Source organism: Lagenorhynchus albirostris, chromosome 11, assembly GCF_949774975.1.
Source record: "Lagenorhynchus albirostris chromosome 11, mLagAlb1.1, whole genome shotgun sequence".
In the NCBI taxonomy this organism is placed as follows: domain Eukaryota; kingdom Metazoa; phylum Chordata; class Mammalia; order Artiodactyla; family Delphinidae; genus Lagenorhynchus; species Lagenorhynchus albirostris.
The window spans coordinates 35,870,253-35,893,463 of NC_083105.1; the positions used below are offsets into that span (position 1 = coordinate 35,870,253).

General features: G+C 38.5%; 1 protein-coding gene across 1 annotated transcript in view; it reads right to left on the reverse strand.

Moving 5' to 3' along the window:
* TMTC2 (transmembrane O-mannosyltransferase targeting cadherins 2) overlaps positions 1–23,211 on the reverse strand; it is an 850,034-nt gene that overhangs the window by 202,513 nt on the left and 624,310 nt on the right. Inside the window, exon 12 of the mRNA XM_060164648.1 lies at positions 3,945–4,052. Within this exon, the coding sequence (XP_060020631.1) occupies positions 3,945–4,052 (108 nt within the window). The remainder of the gene's footprint in view (positions 1–3,944; positions 4,053–23,211) is intronic.

Consider the following 23,211-nt stretch of genomic DNA (forward strand, 5'->3'; position numbering starts at 1 on the left):
CAGGTTATTAATGTATAAAATATATAAATGTGGATAAATCAATATATTTAGACGCATTCACTTTACAGTTCATTGAAATGAATTTATTTAATAAGATCAAAAATTACTTCAGGGCTTCCCTGGTGGCGCAGTGGTTGAGAGTCCACCTGACGATGCAGGGGGCACGGGTTTGTGTCCCGGTCCGGGAGGATCCCACGTGCCGCGGGGTGGCTGGGCCCGTGAGCCATGGCCACTGAGTCTGCGCGTCCGGAGCCTGTGCTCCGCAACGGGAGGGGCCGCAACAGTGAGAGGCCCACGTACCGCAAAAAAAAAAAAAAAAAAAATTACTTCAATTTTCAAATTAAAAATTGAAGCCTTGGCTTCCCTGGTGGCGCAGTGGTTGAGAGTCCGCCTGCCGATGCAGGGGACACGGGATCGTGCCCCGGTCCGGGAAGACCCCACATGCCGCAGAGTGGCTGGGCCCGTGAGCCATGGCCGCTGAGCCTGTGCGTCCAGAGCCTGTGCTCCGCAACGGGAGAGGCCACAACAGTGAGAGGCCCGCGTAGCGCAAAAAAAAAAAAAAAAAAAAAAAAAAATTGAAGCCTCACTGAAAAATAAAAAATGCCATTTGTCTTCACAGGTCACTCTTTTTATATTCATGAGTCAATCATTTTCTTTGCTTGAATAAATTTGTTTTCAAAACTAAGTGTTTAATATGCATAACATCTTTCACAATATATGAGGTCAAAGAATCATAGAGCTTTAGAATCTGAAAATAACAAGATTGTTATTTTCCAAATCCTTCTACTTATTACTAAAGAAATAAGCATTCATAAAACAGACAAAAGTAGTCTTATAACCCTATAACCCTCTGGTTTTCTCCTTCCTTATAATTTTGTTTCAGGCTGGAAAGTATGGCAGCCACGTCAAAAGCACACCAGGATAGCTTGGGTAGGGAATTATTTAGAAAGGGTTTATGGGAAATAGGCTAACTGGAACCTTGTTTGAACTTGAACAAATACCACCTTGCAGGTATCAATGAATTTAGTAAGCTGAGCCTGAACATGTCAGAACTACATAAAAGATGCTGCTTAAAAGTTAAGTCCATGAACACTGGCCATCTGTTGGTATTCCTTTTACACAGTGTCTAGCGACTTTTACCAAGAAGTTACAGCCATAGTGAACGGGATATGCTGTGTTCAAGGGAAACACCGATTAAAAAAGTAACATTGACTTCTAATAGTCTACTTAGATATTCAAACACATCTGAAACAATGAAATCATAAAACCTTTACATATTTCTATTTATATGTAAGGAAATGCAGTATTATAGAATATCTTACTGCTGAGATAGTCTCTGCTTATGGCTGACTTTAAGAAGAGATTCTAAAATGCTAGGTTGTGAGATAAATTTAGCAGTACTATTCTTATCATTATCTTATTCCCTTTTGGGACTAAGAGCTTTGATTAAGAGTGACACATATGCCTTCAGAATGTTCAAGATTTGGACAGAGTAAGATTCAGACCAGTAATTGAGACTGATCATACACATTAGAGCCAAAATTGCAACCTTTTCACATATAACACTAAACACGGGAGAGGGCAAGAGGGGAGGAAGGGAAAGCTAACAATTGATTTTCTTACTCCCCTTGACAAAAAAAAGGAAATCCCTAAATGCAATCGTTCACATATTCCTGAATGTGTTACATTCATAGTGATTGAACTTTGTGGTCTCGTAGTTAGGTTTGACTACCAAGAAAAACGACACTAACCCTTTCTGAAATTTGCTTCTTCCTTTACCATCTAATTTGACGAGTCAAGTCAGTCTAACTAGTTAAACCATCTGTCAATATTGATGCCCCCCAATCTACACTATTAGAGCACTGCCCAACTTGTCTCTCATTCACTTCTCCTCTTGATTCTCATTACATTTAAATGAGGTAAAAGCAGAAAAACAATCATCCACACTTAATACAACCAGCTCATTCTTACCATTCAAAAGAAAAAGGCAACAGAGAAATTTTATAGTGAAAACACTAATGAATAATAGGAATCAACCCTAAGTTGAAAAAAAAGATGCAAAACTGAGAAAAGCAGTTTTTATTAAGATCTTAATTTAAACTCAAGAGTAAATTTTAACTAAATATAAATTAGGTTTTTTTTTAGTGTTCTAATAATATATGAATATTTAAAAATGCAAATAATAAAAATGAGTCATAACCATTAAAATAATATAGTTAGTGTCGTCCACATGTGGGTTGGAAAAGAATTTCCAGACACAAGGCAGAATGTAAAGAAGACAGAATTTATTAGAGGGAAGGGTGGCTGCCAGAAAAGCAGGCCGACTTCCTAGTAGTCTGGGAGAGTAGAGACCGAGCATGTGCTATTGATCAGTTTTTATAGGCAGAAAACAAAAGAATGGTCCTAGGTGAAATTTTCGTTTACTGACTGGTCAAGGCACATATACCTTCCTTCTACAGGGTGGGAGTGGGACAGGGCATATGCCTTTCCTAATTTGGGACAGGCCCTGTTGCCCAGGTGGGCATCTCCCGGATGGGCTCAGGAATTTCTTAACCATCGCAACATGGTGGGGAGGGCTATTAAGAGTCCAGTAGGGGGTGTAATGCTGAAACTTTTTCAGGCAGGGTCGTCCTTTGTCCTTGAAGCACCACTGTCCTTGGAGCACCACAGTTAGCAGTTCCCCAACCAGAAGTGATGAGATAAAATAAGAAAGAGAAATCATAGGCACATACCAAGTAAAACTGTTTCTTGTATTATAGGAAATTTCAAAGGAAATGTACATAACTTGTAACTCCTGTAATATTAGCCTGAGAAAGTCACGAGGAAGGTTGTGTGAGACATCATGCCTGCTTCACTTATCACCAGCTTGATATCTAGATATCAGGGTGGTCACACCACATCAACACTAACCCAATCTCCTGAGACAATAAAAAGAATATTAGCATAAGCTATTCTCTTAGTCTTCTTCCATTTCAAACTTACTACAGCACCAACTGAGAACTTGACACACAAAAGCCCAAAATTTTGGTTCTCATTTTGTGTTTCAATAGGATGCCACCTCACTGTTGCTTTGTTTACTTAGAATATTTTTTAAAATCACTACCAAATATTATTTATAAAGACACATCAGCTACAATAGCAGTCACAGAAGCTCTAACTTGTAAAGGACACAAAGTTTCACTCTACTGGATACAGAGAATATAAAGAAACATTTAAGAAGCTAAGTCCTGAAGGACTGCATGAGAATAACATGGCACAGCTGTGGAGGAAGACGTTTTTGGAGTTTGGGGACGCTCAGGAGAAACTCCACAGGGGCTCCAGGGTAGAAGATTGTGCAGTTCTTTAAAGAAAGATTAGAACCTGGGCAAATTAAACAATGATTTAGAAATGTGTCCGGAAGAGAAAAAAACCCAGCCTCTCCAGAGAAGAGAATAGAAAGAGAGAATGAGGTAAAAGGCAAAGTAGAGGGAGACAGATTTCACATTCAGTATTTAGACGTTTGTTTTTAACCCACATTTCCAAACCTTAGTTCCAATAGGAACAAGTAAATAATCCAAATTCCTTGGGCCGACGAGACAATCTGAACAACAACTACAACAAGACCTAAGAGGTAAAAGAGTGGGTTCACTCTGGAAAATGTTATCACCTTCCTAGCTCATAGGCCAATAGCTGGGGAATGTTTCTAGGCATTGAAAGCAACTGCAGGATTTTAAGCATAATGACAATTTAAATGAGGCATTCAAATTCTTAAACATTCATATATGTTATTTCACTTAATCACTCAAGAAAGAGTGGTATAGGCAAAGCAGTGTTGTGGAAAATTCATCTGGTTAAAACTTATAAAACCTATGAAAAGAAGCAGGAGATACACTAGGAGTCTATCACTTAGACTGTCGAGGAAAAAATCTGGTGCACTTGAGAGAAATAAAGAATTTTAAAGTTACCTTTGGAACCGGAGCACAGGTCAGCCAAATTGAGAGTCGTAGTGGACTTAACAATGACTTTTTGAGGACGGGATTAGTATACACCTCCTGCTTAGCTTTCCATTGGTCCTGAAGATGAAAATACAAAGAAATTCCAAACCATTAGATTCAGAAGCAGGCACCTCCCGGTTTGAAGAAAAGGAGAAAGCAGATGCTACAAGCCAAACACGGTATATAAACCAACGGTTTGCAAAGCTACTCTATCAGCATCACCTGAGAACTGATAGATATTCAAGTCACCTGGCTCTCCCCCTCATCTACTAAATCACTTACTCCTGCTGTAGAGCCCCTGAGTCTGCGGTTTAACAAGCTCTCCTGGTGATTCTGATGTATGCTCAAGTTTAAGAGCCACTGGTATAGCTAGTGTTATACAAGCAAGGGAAATCATTGATTTCAGTTCAAGATCTGAGAGAGCAGCTTCTTGAGAAAAGAGACTCAGTCAAAAATCCTAATTGGATCATTCCAGAGGGTAATTAAACACTTCAGTTTGCCCATGACCAAACAATGCAATCTTCTTAGAAATGACCCTCCTGAAAAGATATAGGAAGAGAAATTTAATACAAAACTCAATGTCAATAGTATTTTATAACACCAAATCAATTTGATTTTTTATTTCCCTCTCTTTGGAATTACCCCTTGCCAACTCCTCCTCCTAAACACACAATCTGCTATATTACAAGAAAGAACTTTTATGCCCAGGGAAAGGAAGGTATTTGATAAAGTTTTGTTCTATCATAACATGTAGCAATACTTTCCTGCAGATTCATATTGAACTGAAGAATATACTCTATAATATTTCATTTAATAATATTTTTTATTAGAACCAAAAAACCCAAAGTTAGCAGAATGAAAGAAATCATAAGATCAGATCAGAAATAAATGAAAAAGAAATGAAGGAAACAATAGCAAAGGTCAATAAAACTAAAAGCTGGTTCTTTGAGAAGATAAACCATTAGCCAGACTCATCAAGAAAAAAAGGGAGAAGACTCAAATCAATAGAATTAGAAATGAAAAAAAAGTAAAAACTGACACTGCAGAAATACAAAGGATCATGAGAGATTACTACAAGCAACTATATGCCAAAAAGTGGACAACCTGGAAGAAATGGACAAATTCTTAGAAAGCACAATCTTCCGAGACTGAACCACGAAGAAATAGAAAATATAAACAGACCAATCACAAGCACTGAAGTTTAAAGTGATTAAAAATCTTCAACAAACAGAAGCCCAGGACCAGATGGCTTCACAGGTGAATTCTATCAAACATTTAGAGAGGAGCTAACACTTATCCTTCTCAAACTCTTCCAAAATATAGCAGAGGGAAGAACACTCCCAAACTCATTCTAGCAGGCCACCATCACCCTGACACTAAAACCAGACAAAGATGTCACAAAAAAAGAAAACTACAGGCCAATATCACTGATGAACATAGGTGTAAAAATCCTCAACAAAATACTAGCAAACAGAATCCCATGGCACATTAAAAGGGTCATATATCATGATCAGCTGGGGTTTATCCCAGGTATGCAAGGATCCTTCAATATATGCAAATCAATCAATGTGATACACCATATTAACAAATTGAAGAATAAAAAGCAAATGATCATCTCAATAGATGCAGAGAAAGCTTTTGACAAAATTCAACACCCATTTATGATAAAAACCCTCCAGAAAGTAGGCATAGAGGGAACTTACCTCAACATAATAAAGGCCAGACATGACAAACCCACAGCCAACATCATTCTCAATGGTGAAAAACTCTAACCATTTCCTCTAAGATCAGGAACAAGACAAGGTTGTCCACTCTCACCACTATTATTCAACATAATTTTGGAAGTTTTAGCCACAGCAATCAGAGAACAAAAAGATATAAAAGGAATCCAAACCGGAAAAGAAGTAGCTGTCACAGTTTGCAGATGACATGACACTATACACAGAATCCTAAAGATGCTACCAGAAAACTACTAGGGCTAATCAATGAATTTGGTAAAGTTGCAGTATACAAAATAAATGCACAGAAATCTCTTGCATTCCTATACACTAATGATGAAAAACCTGAAAGAGAAATTAAGGAAACACTAACATTTACCACTACAACAAAAAAGAATAAAATACCTAGGAATAAACCTACCTAAGGAGACAAAGGACCTGTATGCAGAAAACTATAAGACACTGATGAAAGAAATTAAAGATGGGGGGCTTCCGGGAAGATGGCGGAAGAGTAAGACACGGAGATCACCTTCCTCCCCACAGGTACACCAGAAATACATCTACACATGGAACAACTCCTACAGAACAACTACTGAACGCTGGCAGAAGACCTCAGACCGCCCAAAACGCAAGAAGCCCCCCACGTACCTGCGTAGGGCAAAAAAGAAAAAACAGAGACAAAAGGATAGGGACGGTACCTGCACCAGTGGGAGGGAGCTTGTGAAGGAGGAAAGCTTTCCACACACTAGGAAGCCCCTTCAGAGGCGGAGACTGCGGGTGGCGGAGGGGGAAAGCTTCGGCCGCCGGAGCCGCCGGGGAGAGCACAGCAACAGGGGTGCGGAGGGCAAAGCGGGGAGATTCCCGCACAGAGGCTCAGGGCCGACCGGCACTCACCAGTCCGAGAGGCTTGTCTGCTCACCCGCCGGGGCGGACGGGGCTGGGAGTTGAGGCTCGGGCTTCGGTCAGAGCACCGGGAGAGGACTGGGGTTGGCGGCGTGAACACAGCCTGCACGGAGTTAGTGCGCCATGGCTAGCCGGAAGGGAGTCCTGGAAAAAGTCTGGAGCTGCCGAAGAGGCAAGAGACTCTTTTTTCCCTCTTTGTTTCCTGGTGCGCGAGGAGAGGGGATTAAGATCCCTGCTTAAAGGATCTCCAGAGACGGGCGCCAGCCGTGGCTAAAAGCGCGAACCTCAGAGACAGGAGCAAGCCGCGGCAAAAAGCGCAGACCCCAGAGACGGGCGGGAGACGCTAAGGCTGCTGCTGCCGCCACCAAGGGGCCTGTGTGCGAGCACAGGTCACTACCTACACCCCTCTTCCGGGGAGCCTGTGCAGCCCTCCACTGCCAGGTTCCCGGGATCCAGGGACAACTTCCCCGGGAGAACGCACGGCGGCCCTCAAGCTGGTGCAACGTCATGCCGTCCTCTGCCGCCGCAAGCCCGCCCCGCAAGCCATGCCCCTCCTTCCCCCGCCCCCACCGGCCTGAGTGCGCCAGAGCCCCCGAATCAGCGGCTCCTTTAACCCTGTCCTGTCTGAGCAAAAAACAGACGCCCTCCGGCGACCTACATGCAGAGGCGGGGCCAAATCCAAAGCTGAGCCCCTGTGAGCTGTGAGAAGAAGAGAAAGGGAAAGCTCTCCTAGCAGCCTCAGAAGCAGCGGATTAAAGCTCCACGATCAACTTGATGTTCCCTGAATCTGTGGAATACATGAATAGACAACGAATCATCCCAGATTGAGGAGGTGGACCTCGAGAGAAAGATCTATGATTTTTTCCTGTTTACCTCTTTTTGTTAGGGTGTATGTGTACGCTTCTGTGTAAGATTTTGTCTGTATAGCTTTGCTTCCACCATTTGTCCTAAGGTTCTATCCGTCCCTTTTTTTCTAAATAATTATTTTTTAATTTAATAACTTTATTCTATTTTATTTTATTTTACCATAGCTTCTTTCTTTTTCTCTTTTTTCCTTCCTTCCCTCCTTCCTTCCTCCCTCCCTCCTTTCCTTTTCCTTTTCTTCTTCCTTCCTTCCTTTCTTTCTTTCTTTCTTTCTTCCTTCCTTCCTTCCTTCCTTCCTACTTCTACTAATTCTTTCTCTCTACTTTTTCTCCCTTTTATTCTGAGCCGTGTGTATGTAAGGCTCTTGGTGCTGCAGCCAGGAGAGAGTGCTGTGCCTCTGAGGTGGGAGAGCCAACTTCAGGACACTGGTCCACAAGAGACCTCCCAGCTCCACATAATATCAAACAGCAAAAATCTCCCAGAGATCTCCATCTCAACACCAGCACCCAGCTTCACTCAATGTCCAGCAAGCTACAGTGCTGGACACCCTATGCCAAACAACTAGCAAGACAGGAACACAACCCCACCCATTAGCAGAGAGGCTACCTAAAATCATAATAAGTCCACAGACACCCCAAAACACACCACCAGACGTGGACCTGCCCACTAGAGAGACAAGATCCAGCCTCATCCACCAGAACAGAGGCACTAGTCCCCTCCACCAGGAAGCCTACAAAACCCACTGAACCAACATTAGCCACTGGAGACAGACATCAAAACCAACGGGAACTACGAACCTGCAGCCTGCAAAAAGGAGACCCCAAACACAGTAAGATAAGCAAAATGAGAACACAGAAAAACACACAGCAGATGAAGGAGCAAGATAAAAATGCACGAAACCTAATAAATGAAAAGTAAATAGGCAGTCTACCTGAAAAAGTATTCAGAATAATGATAGTAAAGATGATCCAAAATCTTGGAAATAGAATGGACAAAATGCAAGAAACGTTTAACAAGGACGTAGAAGAACTAAAGATGAAACAAACAATGATAAACAACACAATAAATGAAATGAAAAAGACTCTAGATGGGATCAATAGCAGAATAACTGAGGTAGAAGCACGGATAAGTGACCTGGAAGATAAAATAGTGGAAATAACTACTGCAGAGCAGAATAAAGAGAAAAGAATGAAAAGAACTGAGGACAGTCTCAGAGACCTCTGGGACAACACTAAACGCACCAACATTCGAATTATAGGGGTTCCAGAAGAAAAAGGGAAAAAGAAAGGGACTAAGAAAATATTTGAAGAGATTATAGTTGAAAACTTCCCTAATATGGGAAAGGAAATAGTTAATCAAGTCCAGGAAGCACAGAGAGGCCCATACAGGATAAATCCAAGGAGAAATACGCCAAGACACATATTAATCAAACTGTCAAAAATTAAATACAAAGAAAGCATATTAAAAGCAGCAAGGGAAAAACAACAAATAACACACAAGGGGATCCCCATAAGATTAACAGCTGATCTCTCAGCAGAAACTCTGCAAGCCAGAAGGGACTGGCAGGACATACTGAAAGTGATGAAGGAGAAAAACCTGCAACCAAGATTACTCTACCCAGCAAGCATCTCATTCAGATTTGATGGAGAAATTAAAACCTTTACAGACAAGCAAAAGCTGAGAGAGTTCAGCACCACCAAACCAGCTTTACAACAAATGCTAAAGGAACTTCTCTAGGCAAGAAACACAAGAGAAGGAAAAGACCTATAATAACGAACCGAAAACAATTTAGAAAATGGGAATAGGACCATACACATCGATAATTACCTTAAATGTAAATGGACTAAATGCTCCCACCAAAAGACACAGATTGGCTGAATGGATACAAAAACAAGACCCATATATTTGCTGTCTACAAGAGACCCATTTCAGACCTAGAGGCACATACAGACTGAAAGTAAGGGGACGGAAAAAGATATTCCATGCAAATGGAAACCAAAAGAAAGGTGGAGTAGCAATTCTCCTATCAGACAAAACAGACTTTAAAATAAAGACTATTAGAAGAGACAAAGAAGGACACTACATAATGATCAAGGGATCGATCCAAGAAGAAGATATAACAATTGTAAATATTTATGCACCCAACATAGGAGCACCTCAATACATAAGGCAAATACTAACAGCCATAAAAGGGGAAATCGACAGTAACACATTCATAGTAGGGGACTTTAACACTCCACTTTCACCAATGGACAGATCATCCAAAATGAAAATAAATAAGGAGACACAAGCTTTAAAAGACACATTAAACAAGATGGACATAATTGATATTTATAGGACACTCCATCCAAAAACAACAGAATACACATTTTTCTCAAGTGCTCATGGAACATTCTCCAGGATAGATCATATCTTGGGTCACAAATCAAGCCTCGGTAAATTTCAGAAAATTGAAATTGTATCAAGTATCTTTTCCGACCACAACTCCATGAGACTAGATATCAATTACAGGAAAAGATCTGTAAAAAATACATACATATGGAGGCTAAACAATACACTACTTAATAACGAAGTGATCACAGAAGAAATCAAAGAGGAAATTAAAAAATACCTAGAAACAAATGACAATAGAGACACGATGACCCAAAACCTATGGGATGCAGCAAAAGCAGTTCTAAGAGGGAAGTTATAGCAATACAAGCCCACCTTAAGAAGCAGGAAACATCTCGAATAAACAACCTAACTTGCACCTCAAGCAATTAGAGAAACAAGAACAAAAAATCCCCAAAATTAGCAGAAGGAAAGAAATCATAAAAATCAGATCAGAAAAAATGAAAAAGAAATGAAGGAAACAATAGCAAAGATCAATAAAACTAAAAGCTGGTTCTTTGAGAAGATAAACATTTAGCCAGACTCATCAAGAAAAAAATGGAGAAGACTCAAATCAGTAGAATTAGAAATGAAAAAGGAGAAGTAACAACTGACACTGCAGAAATACAGAAGATCATGAGAGATTACTATAAGGAACTCTATGCCAATAAAATGGACAACCTGGAAGAACTGGACAAATTCTTAGAAATGCACAACCTGCCAAGACTGAATCAGGAAGAAACAGAAGATATGAACAGACCAATCACAAGCACTGAAATTGAAACTGTGATTAAAAATCTTCGAACAAACAAAAGCCCAGGACCAGCTGGCTTCACAGTCGAATTCTATCACACACTGAGAGAAGTTTCCTTCTCAAACTCTTCCAAAATAGAGCAGAGGGAAGAACACTCCCAAATTCCTTCTACGAGGCCACCATCACATGATACCAAAACCAGACAAGGATGTCACAAAGAAAGAAAACTACAGGCCAATATCACTGATGAACATAGATGCAAAATTCCTCAACAAAATACTAGCAAACAGAATCCAACAGCACATTAAAAGGATCATACACCATGATCACGTGGGGTTTATTACAGGAATGTAAGGATTCTTCAATATACGCAAATCTATCAACATGATACACCATATTAACAAATTGAAGGAGAAAAACCATATGATCATCTCAATAGATGCAGAGAAAGCTTTTGACAAAATTCAACGCCCATTTATGATAAAAACCCTCCAGAAAGTAGGCATAGAGGGAACTTTCCTCAACATAATAAAGGCCATATATGACAAGCCCACAGCCAACATCATCCTCAATGGTGAAAAACTGAAAGCAAGATCAGGAACAATACAAAGTTGCCCACTCTCACCACTCTTATTCAACATAGTTTTGGAAGTTTTAGCCACAGAAATCAGAAGAAAAGGAAATAAAAGGAATCCAAATCGGAAAAGAAGAAGTAAAGCTGTCACTGTTTGCAGATGACATGATACTCTACATAGAGAATCCTAAATATGCTACTAGAAAACTACTAGAGCTAATCAATGAATTTGGTAAAGTAGCAGGACACAAAATTAATGCACAGAAATCTCTGGCATTCCTATACACTAATGATGAAAAATCTGAAAGTGAAATCAAGAAAACACTCCCATTTACCACTGCAACAAAAATAATAAAGTATCTAGGAATAAACCTACCTAAGGAGACAAAAGACCTGTATGCAGAAAATTATAAGACACTGATGAAAGAAATTAAAGATGATACAAATAGATGGAGAGATATACCATGTTCTGGGATTGGAAGAATCAACATTGTGAAAATGACTCTACTACCCAAAGCAATCTATAGATTCAATGCAATCCCTATCAAACTACCAATGGCATTTTTCACAGAACTAGAACAAAAAATTTCACAATTTCTATGGAAACACAAAAGACCCCGAATAGCCAAAGCAATCTTGAGAACGAAAAACGGAGCTGGAGGAATCAGGCTCCCTGACTTCAGACTATACTACAAAGCTACAGTAATCAAGACGGTATGGTACTGGCACAAAAACAGAAAGATAGATCAATGGAACAGGATAGAAAGCCCAGAGATAAACCCACTCACATATGGTCACCTTATCTTTGATAAAGGAGGCAGGAATGTACAGTGGAGAAAGGACAGCCTCTTCAATAAGTGGTGCTGGGAAAACTGCACAGGTACATGTAAAAGTATGAGATTAGATCACTCCCTAACACCATACACAAAAATAAGCTCAAAATGGATTAAAGACTTAAATGTAAGGCCAGAAACTATCAAACTCTTAGAGGAAAACATAGGAAGAACACTCTATGACATAAATCACAGCAAGATCCTTTTTGACCCACCTCCTAGAGAAATGGAAATAAAAATAAACAAATGGGACCTAATGAAACTTCAAAGCTTTTACACAGCAAAGGAAACCATAAACAAGATGAAAAGACAACCCTCAGAATGGGAGAAAACATTTGCAAATGAAGCAACTGACAAAGGATTAATCTCCAAAATTTATAAGCAGCTCATGCAGCTCAATAAAAAAAAGCAAACAACCCAATCCAAAAATGGGCAGAAGACCTAAGTAGGTATTTCTCCAAAGAAGATATACAGACTGCCAACAAACACATGAAAGAATGCTCAACATCATTAATCATTAGAGGAATGCAAATCAAAACTACAATGAGATATCATCTCACACCAGTCAGAATGGCCATCATCAAAAAATCTAGAAACAATAAATGCTGGAGAGGGTGTGGAGAAAAGGGAACACTCTTGCACTGCTGGTGGGAATGTGAATTGGTACAGCCACTATGGAGAACAGTGTGAAGATTCCTTAAAAAACTAAAAATAGAACTACCATATGACCCAGCAATCCCACTACTGGGCATATACCCTGAGAAAACCATAATTCACAAAGAGTCATGTTCCAAAATGTTCATTGCAGCTCTATTTACAATCGCCCGGAGATGGAAACAACCTAAGTGCCCATCATCGGATGAATGGATAAAGAAGATGTGGCACATATATACAATGGAATATTACTCAGCCATAAAAAGAAACGAAATTGAGCTATTTGTAATGAGGTGGATAGACCTAGAGTCTGTCATACAGAGTGAAGTAAGTCAGAAAGAGAAAGACAAATACCGTATGCTAACACATATATATGGAATTTAAAAAAAAATGTCATGAAGAACCTAGGGGTATGACAGGAATAAAGACACAGACCTACTGGAGAACGGACATGGGGATATGGGGAGGGGGAAGGGTAAGCTGTGACAAAGTGAGAGACAGGCATGGACATTTATACACTAACAAACGTAAGGTAGATAGCTAGTGGGAAGCAGCCGCATGGCACAGGGAGATCAGTTTGGTGCTTTGTGACCGCCTGAAGGGGTGGGATAGGGAGGGTTGGAGGGAGGGAGACGCAAGAGGGAAGACATGGGAACATATGTATATGTATAACTGATTCACTTTGGTATAAAGCAGAAACTAACACACCATTGTAAAGCAATTATACTTCAATAATGATGGAAAATATATATATATATTAAAAAAGAAATTAAAGATGATACAAACAGATGGAGAGATATACCATCTTCTTGGATTGGAAAAATTAACATTGTGAAAATGACTATAGTACCCAAAGCAATCTGCAGATTCAATGCAATCCCTATCAAGCTACCAATGGCATTTTTCACAGAACAAGAACAAAAAATTTCACAATTTGTATGGAAACACAAAAGACCCCGAATAGCCAGAGCAATCTTGAGAAAGAAAAACGGAGCTGGCGGAATCAGGCTCCATGGCTTCAGACAATACTACAAAGCTACAGTAAATAAGACAGTACAGTACTGGCACAAAAACAGAAACATAGATCAATGGAACAGGATAGGAAGCCCAGAGATAAACCCATGCACATATGGTTACCTTATCTTTGATAAAGGAGGCAAGAGTATACAATGGAGAATAGACGAGTGGTGCTGGGAAAACTGGACAGCTACATGGAAAAGAATGAAATTAGAACACTCCCTACCACCATACACAAAAATAAGCTCAAAATGGATTAAAGACCTAAATGTAAGGCCAGACACTATAAAACTCTTAGAGGAAAACATAGGCAGAACACTCTATGACATAAATCCAGCAAGATCCTTTCTGACACACCTCCTAGAGAAATCAAAATAAAAATAAACAAATGGGACCTAATGAAACTTAAAAGCTTTTGCACAGCAAAGGAAAACTTAAACAAGATGAAAAGACAATCCTCAGAATGGGAGAAGATATTTACAAATGAAGCAACTGACAAAGCATTAATCTCCAAAATATACAAGCCGCTCATGCACTGCAAGATCAAATGAACAAACAACCCAATCCAAAAATGGGCAGAAGACCTAAATAGACAGCTCTCCAGAGAAGATATACAGTTTGCCAACAAGCCCATGCTCCACATCACTAATCATTAGAGAAATGCAACTCAAAACTACAATGAGGTATCACCTCACACCGGTCAGAATGGCCATCATCAAAAAATCTACAAACAATAAATGCTGGAGAGGGTGTGGAGAAAAGGGAACCCTCTTGCACTGTTGGTGGGAATGTAAATTGATACAGCCACTATGGAGAACACTATGGATATTCCTTAAAAAACTAAAAATAGAACTACCATACGACCCAGCAATACCACTCCTGGGCATATGCCCTGAGAAAATCATAATTCAAAAAATGTCATGTACCACAATGTTCATTGCTGCATTATTTACAATAGCCAGGACATGGAAGCAGCCTAAGTGTCCATCAACAGATGAATGGATAAAGGAGATGTGGCACATATATACAATGGAATATTACTCAGCCATAAAAAGAAATGAAATCGGATGGACCTAGGGTCTGTCATACAGAGTGAAGTCAGTCAGAAAGAGAAAAACAAATACCATATGCTAACACATATATATGGAATCAAAAAGAAAATGGTTCTGAAGAACCTAGGGGAAGGACTGGAATAAAGAGGTAGATGTAGAGAATGGACTTGAGGACATGGGGAGGGGGAAGGGTAAGCTGGGACGAAGTAAGAGAGTGGCATGGACATATATACACTACCAAATGTAAAATAGCTAGTGGGAAGCAGCTGCATAGCACAGGGAGATCATCTCAGTCCTTCGTGACCACCTAGAGGGGTGGGATAGGGAGGGTGGGAGGGAGACGCAAGAGGGAGGAGATATGGAGATATATGTATATGTATAGCTGATTCACTTTGTTTTAAAGCAGAAACTAACACATCATTGTAAAGCAATTATACTCCAATAAAGATGTTAAAAAATATATCTTTTATTATTATTATATTCAGAATTGCTCCTCTCCTAGACTTTGTTTTTTCAGCACAGGCCTAGCCAACTGTTTCTAAACTACTTTGACTAATGCTATAAAAAATAAAAATAAAAATCCATCTCATAGTACCTATGAATCTTTACTATGAGAAGGATCAATATTATATACTTGACTAAAGATATGATTTTATTTTGAAGTGTAGATTGTTCTAATTTCCCCATAGAACATCAGACTTTTCAAAAGAAAAAAAAATAAGAGAAAAACTAAAATCATTAAAGCTTTGATCTCTTACTCATTTCACTCAAAGTCAGGCTAGTTATAAAAGTTCTAGACATGCCACATTATGTTTTATTTCTGCACTATTACTTTACTTTTATATAGAATTTGGGAATCATATCAAAGGAAATATTTTAAACCATTCCAGACTGTAGGTTAGTGTGATGCAGCTTTTATTTATTTATGAAATTTCCCATCCTGTAACTATCCAAGTTTTGTTAAAGTTGGTGATCTGAAAAAGAAGGGCCAGTTATCAAACATTCCCAAATTGTGAAGGTTTTTATGAAAAGATTAATCCTTCTGCTCTAATTGTTTGCTTTATGGGGATCCCCATAAAATTAGTCAAAGAAAACTTGTGCTTCCAAATAATGTATTTGCAAGCTCTTTTGCCAGGAGCAGAGGTGCTCAGCAACACCTTCATGAGAATCATCCTTTCATTGGCAAGGAAATTCCTCAAGTTGTCAATTCAAAGTCATTTATGCTATATCTTGAGATTAGATCTTTCACCTTCTACTAAAAAGATGGAAAACATCTGACTATTACCATTACAATTGTTTCCTCAAGTAGCCATCAAAACTTAAGGAGAGGAGGCTTCAAAATATTTAGATGTCACTAAAATGATATTCATGCTTTCATAATGTAACAGGGTTATTGAAATGGTTTTTATATACAGAACATTATCACATTTATTCAATTTTATTATAAGTTTTTTACACACATAAACAATGGAAAGGAGAAATGAGATTTCAGAACTTCATATTTCCATAGTACACAGCCATATTGAGTAGCTGAACCTGTATTACACAAGTGATGTAGACGCCAAAGGAACAGCCATATTTTCATTTAAAATCATGCCAAAGTTAAAATTGTTACACCAATAATGTTCTCTCACACTCATACTCACCAAATGTATCTTTTCCCCCATTCTAATTTTGGAGGGAAAGTTAGAAGCCTTAAAAAAGCATTGTTTCCAACATTTAAAATTTAATATCTTCTTATCCTCCTTCCCTTTAAACAAAAGAAGAGGAGAGCTCAAATAACTGAATTTTCCAAATTAGAAACACACACACACACACACACACACACACACACACACACAGAAGCCAGGACATATAGCACTTCATACAATTCAGGTAATCAAGAATGCTAGGCAATATTCAATGGCATGGCGTTAAGTAATAGATGAGTAATAAAGAATCTCTGAATCTGGATAGCAAGACTCAATATTACCAAAAAGTTAATTCTCTCCATTATACTTTATATATTTTATAAATCCATCTAATTATAATTAAAATCCATAGGAGATTTTCTTGTAAAACTTAATAAGATGGTGCTGATACATAGCTGTACTAGATAATGTGGGACAACACTCCAGATACAGGGAAAAGAAAACAACCCTATTTAATACTGGGAAAATTAAACAGAAAGGTAATTTGCAGAAAAAGAAATATATAGAAGATCCTTAGACTTTCCAGTGATCAGAGAACTGCAAATTAAAATAGTAATGGGATATCATTTTTCCACCCAATTCGTCCAAAAAATAAAAAAAGATTTAAAAAAACCAATACCCAATGCTGGTAGAGGTATAGTGAAATAGGCATCAACAGGTAACGTTTCACAGTACCTATCAAAATCTAAAATACTTACATGTTTTGACATAACAAATTCTTACTCAGGATCTATCCTTCAGAAATACTTAAACAGAAAGAAAAATATAAAAGTAGATTCAACGCAACATTTTTACAGGAAAGCATCAGAACAGTAAAGTTCCATGTCTGACAATGGATGACAAAGAGATGGCCATGTGCCCATGATATATAGGTTGTCTGTATTGTTATATTTTCAAAAAGAAACATTATGTACATATACATATATGCATGTTATTAAAAAATTTATAAATGCATAGGGAACAATCTGAAAGGATGTTAACAATAACATAAGCATAATAATAAAAATAACTAAGATCAAGTAATCACTATATGCTAGGTACTGTATTATATATTTTTTTATATATTATCTCAATTAATCCTCCTATCAACCTTGTGACTATGTGGGATTATTTAATAAATATGGAACCTGAAGATAAACATCCATGTTTCCACAATATTACACTGTGGAGTGGAAATAGGGATGAGGGTGAGTACCCAAGTAAGGTAGATTTATTTATACTTTTATATTGTTGGAATTTTAAAGAAAGCATGCATATGTTAGTTTACTAATTAAAAATAAAAAACCAAAATAGTTCTACTACAACACAGAACATGTTAAATACTACAAGCAATGTGGTAATAGGTTTCAAAGAAGAGAGAGAATAATTCTGACTGAATAATAAGAATCATTATGAAGGAAGTAATATTTGAAATAGGCCATGAAAGATGGGTAGGGTTTCAAAAGGTAGAGAGTACTTCAACAGACCCTCAAAAGGAATGACAAAAGAGCAAAAAATTAAGTACAAGATGAATACAGGGAACAGCAAAGAACTGCTTAATGGGATCTGAAGAAGTATTTAACAGAATAGTAAGAGAAAGAAGAATAGAGCTATAGGAGGGCTTAAATGATTCTGATATGTCCAAGAAATGACAAGGTAGAGTAGGAGATAAGGCTGAAGAGGCAAGAGGGCTTAAAGCATTTTGATTTACTTAAAAAATGACTAGAAAGTTAGCCCTTTGGATTAAACTAAAATACAGATTCTTCAAAGAGGTGATTCCCAACCTATAGGCCACAGATCTTTGGAACTGGGCAAGGTTTTTACAAGAGGTTCACAAATCCATAAACTCAATAACATTTTTAAAAAATGTCTACAGTCTAATTATCTTGAATTTTCAAAGTGGGCCTGCTTTCAGGCTGGATGTCACAATACAAAAGGTGATGTGGTCAGTTTCTTATTTTTTTCCATCTGAGGCTCTCATTTCTGCTTCCCCACTCCATAGGCTGTATCCAGGTCTTCAGGATTGAAACAGGGGAAGAAAAAGAGGCAAAGGACAAAAAAAAACCTCCCTTGACTGGCACAGACAGAATTTGGTGTTGGTTTCCCTTAGGCTTGCCAATGCAAAAAAATATATATAAATATTCTTTCTACAGGAGCTTATTTATGGGTTCTTCAAAGCACTTCCATTGCTGGGGGCTCTCACTAGCAGTTGCCTTAGCCAAGGCTCTTCATCCTGTGGGTGAATGCCCTTTGTTCAAGATTTTATAAAAAAGATTTTATTTGGGGGTCACCTCATTCCTCTTGAACAAAAGCTTACATTTCTCCTGGAAAATGGATCATCCTTGGCCTGGAATAACTCTGGGCATACAAGTGTTCCCAAAGCTACTATGTCTCATTGTTCTATTATGAGAGCCGCTCCCTGGCCACAGTCTCTTATATCTGGGCCTTCTCAGGTGCAGATATGAAACTATATTCATTCAGCCAACTGGAGACACAGGTGAAATTCTTCAATTTGTCTCTGAAGCCCCTCTAGGGCTTATGTAAGGAGGAAACAGCCTCTTCAAGGTGGAAGAAGGGGTCAACAGCATTCTAGAAATTCTTTCCATAGAGACCATGTGACTCTAAAAACCTAAAGTATTTACAATCTTTACAGAAAAATGTTGCCAATCCTCATCATACAGCATCAGCTCTTTGTGTCTGGCTTCTGTCCCTAAGCTTGCCTTAAAGATTCATGTGTGTTGTTACATATCTTTATGTTGTTTCAATTATTCACCCCTTATTATTGCTGAGTAGTATTCCACTGTATAAATATAACAATTTGTTTATCAAATCCTTTATGGATTAAAATTTGTATTTTTTTAAGTTTTGGCTACTAAAAATAATAGAATATAACATATATATTACAAATAATATAGAGTGCTGTAATATAAGTAGAATGGTGTTTTTTAAAGGCTATATGGGTTTAATTCTACCAAAGCCCAATTTATCAGCGTTTAATGTTTAGTGTTTTATGTGACCAAAGGAATCTGCCTACTCCAAGGTTATAAACAATCTCTACTATTTTTTTTTAGAACTATATTTATTTTGCTTTTTCATTTATGTCTATAGCCCATAGCAAATGTATTCTTTGTAAAGCATTAAGTCAAGGTTTTTTGTGTGTTTTTTTTAATTCGGCTATTCAGTTGTCTCAGCATCACTTGCTGAAAATTATCATTTCTTACAAAGACCTACCTTGGTAACTTTGTTGAAAATCAGTTAATATACCATGAGTGGGTCTAATTCTGGAATTGCTCTTCTATTCCATCAACTTATAGGTCAAGCAGAAATACTACTCCATTTTTTTTTTCTTTGTAAAGATTGTTTTAGCTATTCTAGGTCCTTGGCATTTTCATGTAAATTTAAAACTACCATTCAAATTTCTACCAAAAGGACAAAAAGGATCTGCTAGAATTTTGATTGTTATTCCCTTGACTCTTCAGATGAATTGAGGGAGAATGGACATCTTGATAATGTTGAGGTTTCCAGTCTATGAATTTGGTATATCCCTTCATTTGTTTGTGTTTTCTTTCACTTCTCTCAGCAATGATTAGTAGTTTTCAGTTCACAGGTCTTGAACATCTTTTGTTTAATCTTACACATTTTATATCTTTTTATTTTATTGGAAATGCTTCTATATATTTGATTTTCTATTTCTTAGTTGCAGTATTTAAAAATACTATTATTTTCATAATGGCCTTCTACCCTGTGGGTTGCTAATTTGACCTAATTCCGAGAGTATTTTAGAAATGTCTTGTGATGTTCTACATAATATTGTCTATTTATATAGAGAGTTTTAATTCTTCCATTCCAATCTTTTTTTTTTTAACATCTTTACTGGAGTATAATTGCTTTACAATGGTGTGTTAGTTTCTGCTTTATAACAAAGTGAATCAGTTATACATATACATATGTCCCCATATCTCTTCCCTCTTGCATCTCCCTCCCTCCCACCCTCCCTCTCCCACCTCTCTAGGTGGTCACAAAGCACCGAGCTGATCTCCCTGTGCTATGTGGCTGCTTCCCACCAGCTACCTATTTTATGTTTGGTAGTGTATATATGTCCATGCCACTCTCTCACTTTGTCCCAGCTTACCCTTCCCCCTCCCCGTATCCTCAAGTCCATTCTCTAGTAGGACTGCATCTTTATTCCCGTCTTGCCCCTAGGTTCTTCTGACCATTTTTTTTCTTTCTTTTTTTTTTTTTAGGTTCCATATATATGTGTTAGCATACGGTATTTGTTTTTCTCTTTCTGACTTACTTCACATAGAGACTGTATGACAGTCTCTAATTATGTCTCTTTTTTCCCTTGCATTCCTGGAGTGACTAGGACAATTTATTATTTCATTATTTGTCCTCCAAGTTATCCATTGTGCATTTTATGAAATATTGAAAACATAGGTCACTCTTTTCCAGATTCCTGTTTCTTCCCTAGCTAACAATAGAAGAAATGATATATATCTTTGGCTTTGGGTTTGGGTAGCCCCTCACTTCCAGTATCAGTTTCCCTATGAGTCAAGTGTGCTGTAATTACAAACAACTTCAACATCTCAATGACTTAATATTTTTCTTGTTCATGTTACATAAGAGCTGCTGGTTGTCTGAAGCTCTATTTAGCTGTGGTTCCACTCCACGTATTCTTTATTCTGATCCAGGTTGAAGGAGTAGTCCCAGTTTGGCAAATACCCATTGTAGTGCCTTGTACTATTCATCTGTTAAGCTGAGAACTGTTTTCCAGAATCTACTTCCCTCTAAAGCTCGATACTAGAGTTGGCCAGAAGAAGATTTTGCTTTATATCTGCAAAGCAGAAGTGAAACTGTGGCCATGACTCTCTGCAGAACATCAAAGTAAGATACCATGATGGATAGATGAGGAAGTCAAAACTTTATGGACTCAATACAGATAGACTAGTTATGGATAGACTGGGTGCACTGTAATTTACTCTTGCTCTTTTTTGCTCTGCATTTAAGTACCCTTTCTGAATGTCATCTTGTTGACCAATAGTGGTGTCAGACTCACCAGTAAATATTTGGTTGTAGATGCACATGGCAAAAGACCTCCCCACAAACTTCCCCTTCTATGGCCAGATGTACTTAACTTCTGAGATTCATTAATGACTTCTCTGATACTCAAAATCTCTGTCTATATCTTCAATTCTTCATCTCTTTCCACTATGTAAGTTCTAATTCTTAAAATAAATTCCTCATTTTATAAAACTCATAGTAACTGTTCCCCTTTTACATCCTGACTGATACACCCATTCTCTAACAGACAGGACATTTAAAGTAATCGTTTGGATGCGGCATAGATCATCACTCTTCACATACCATTGGCATTGGCCAAAACATATTACATGACCAAGCTGAACATCACTGATATGCAGAAGACTCCTTGAATGTGGGTATGAGGGTGTGAGTACTTGTCAAAATAATATAATCTACCATCCTTACCTATCCCTGAAGCAATCACTAGGTTATATGTTTGGATCTACTATTGAGAACCCTCAGAAAGGTTTGAGGATGGACACAATCTTACTTAAGTTACATGACTGACTAGATGGGAAGGATATTTTCCAGAGTGAATTCAAGATACGGCTACAAGAAAACAAGGAAAATCTGTAAGAAGCAGTGATTCACAGGTGTTCACCATGATTAACTGCTAACAAATAAAATAGTTGTTCATTTCATAGTAAAGTTTCAACTGTCCTTAAATAATCTTTCCACATTCCTTTTTAAAAATCCAGAATCAAAGAGCTCCTTGGAGTGATGTCAGCAACAGAGCTGAACAAAACACCCTCTTGTATCCCTTCCCCAACAATAATTTGGCATCCATCCGCAGATAAAAGTACCTTTGTGGGAGCTACAGGATTCAACACAATATGCCACAGGACCCAGAAGGAGACTTGCCCATCCATGCACTGGGTAACAGGCACACAGACCTCAGTCCTAGCTGTGGACCCTGCAGTGTCTTATGAACTGGCTTCAGCCCCTCTCCGCCACAGTCCAGGAGCCTTTGGAGAACACTGTCTTCGACAATCACCCACAGACAAAGAGCTTTTGTGGAAGTATAGCTTTCCAGTGTAGAAGTTTCAGAAAACCAATGGAGAAAAAAAATAAAAGTTTGGACACATTAGAGAGAGTAAGAGGAACAGTTTGACTTTATCTGCATTATCCTCTCCCCCGACATGGCACTGCTCAGTGCCAAGAGAGATCATTTCAGCCTGTGATTTCTCCTGCAGGGAAAAGTAAAAGTGTGCGAGTGAGTACCTGGCTTCCCCAGCTGTACAGGATCTTGCCAAAGAGGCCCATTTCTCTCTCACCCCATCCATGAGTTATATAACTGGGAAGTGAGAAAGACTGAGAAAGCAGCAGATAGGACCTTCAGAAGGTGTTAAATGGACATGGATCCTACAAATTACATTACAGACTCTATTAATAAGGTTGCTCATGAGCCACTGGGGATGCCTGGTGCATAGATCCCCCAACCAGGCAATGGGCACCCCCAGTGCTCTATACATTTCGCCATCCTGTAGCCAGCTCCTTATGCATGCTACCAACAGTAATTACAGCAAGGTTTGACAGACACCTAGTGAGCATCTTCAGAAATCCAGCCAGAATCTGTGGGCCAGGGACAAACAACAAACTTGAGCTTTACCTCTGCCCTTGGGAAAGTAAAAGGGAGGCTGTCAGCACCCAGGCTGGTGCTTTGCATAACTGAGAAAAGGTATATAAGCTTAAGTATTCTGTCACAAGAGTGAGCAAGAAACATCAAGCAGGCATATCCACAGGAGG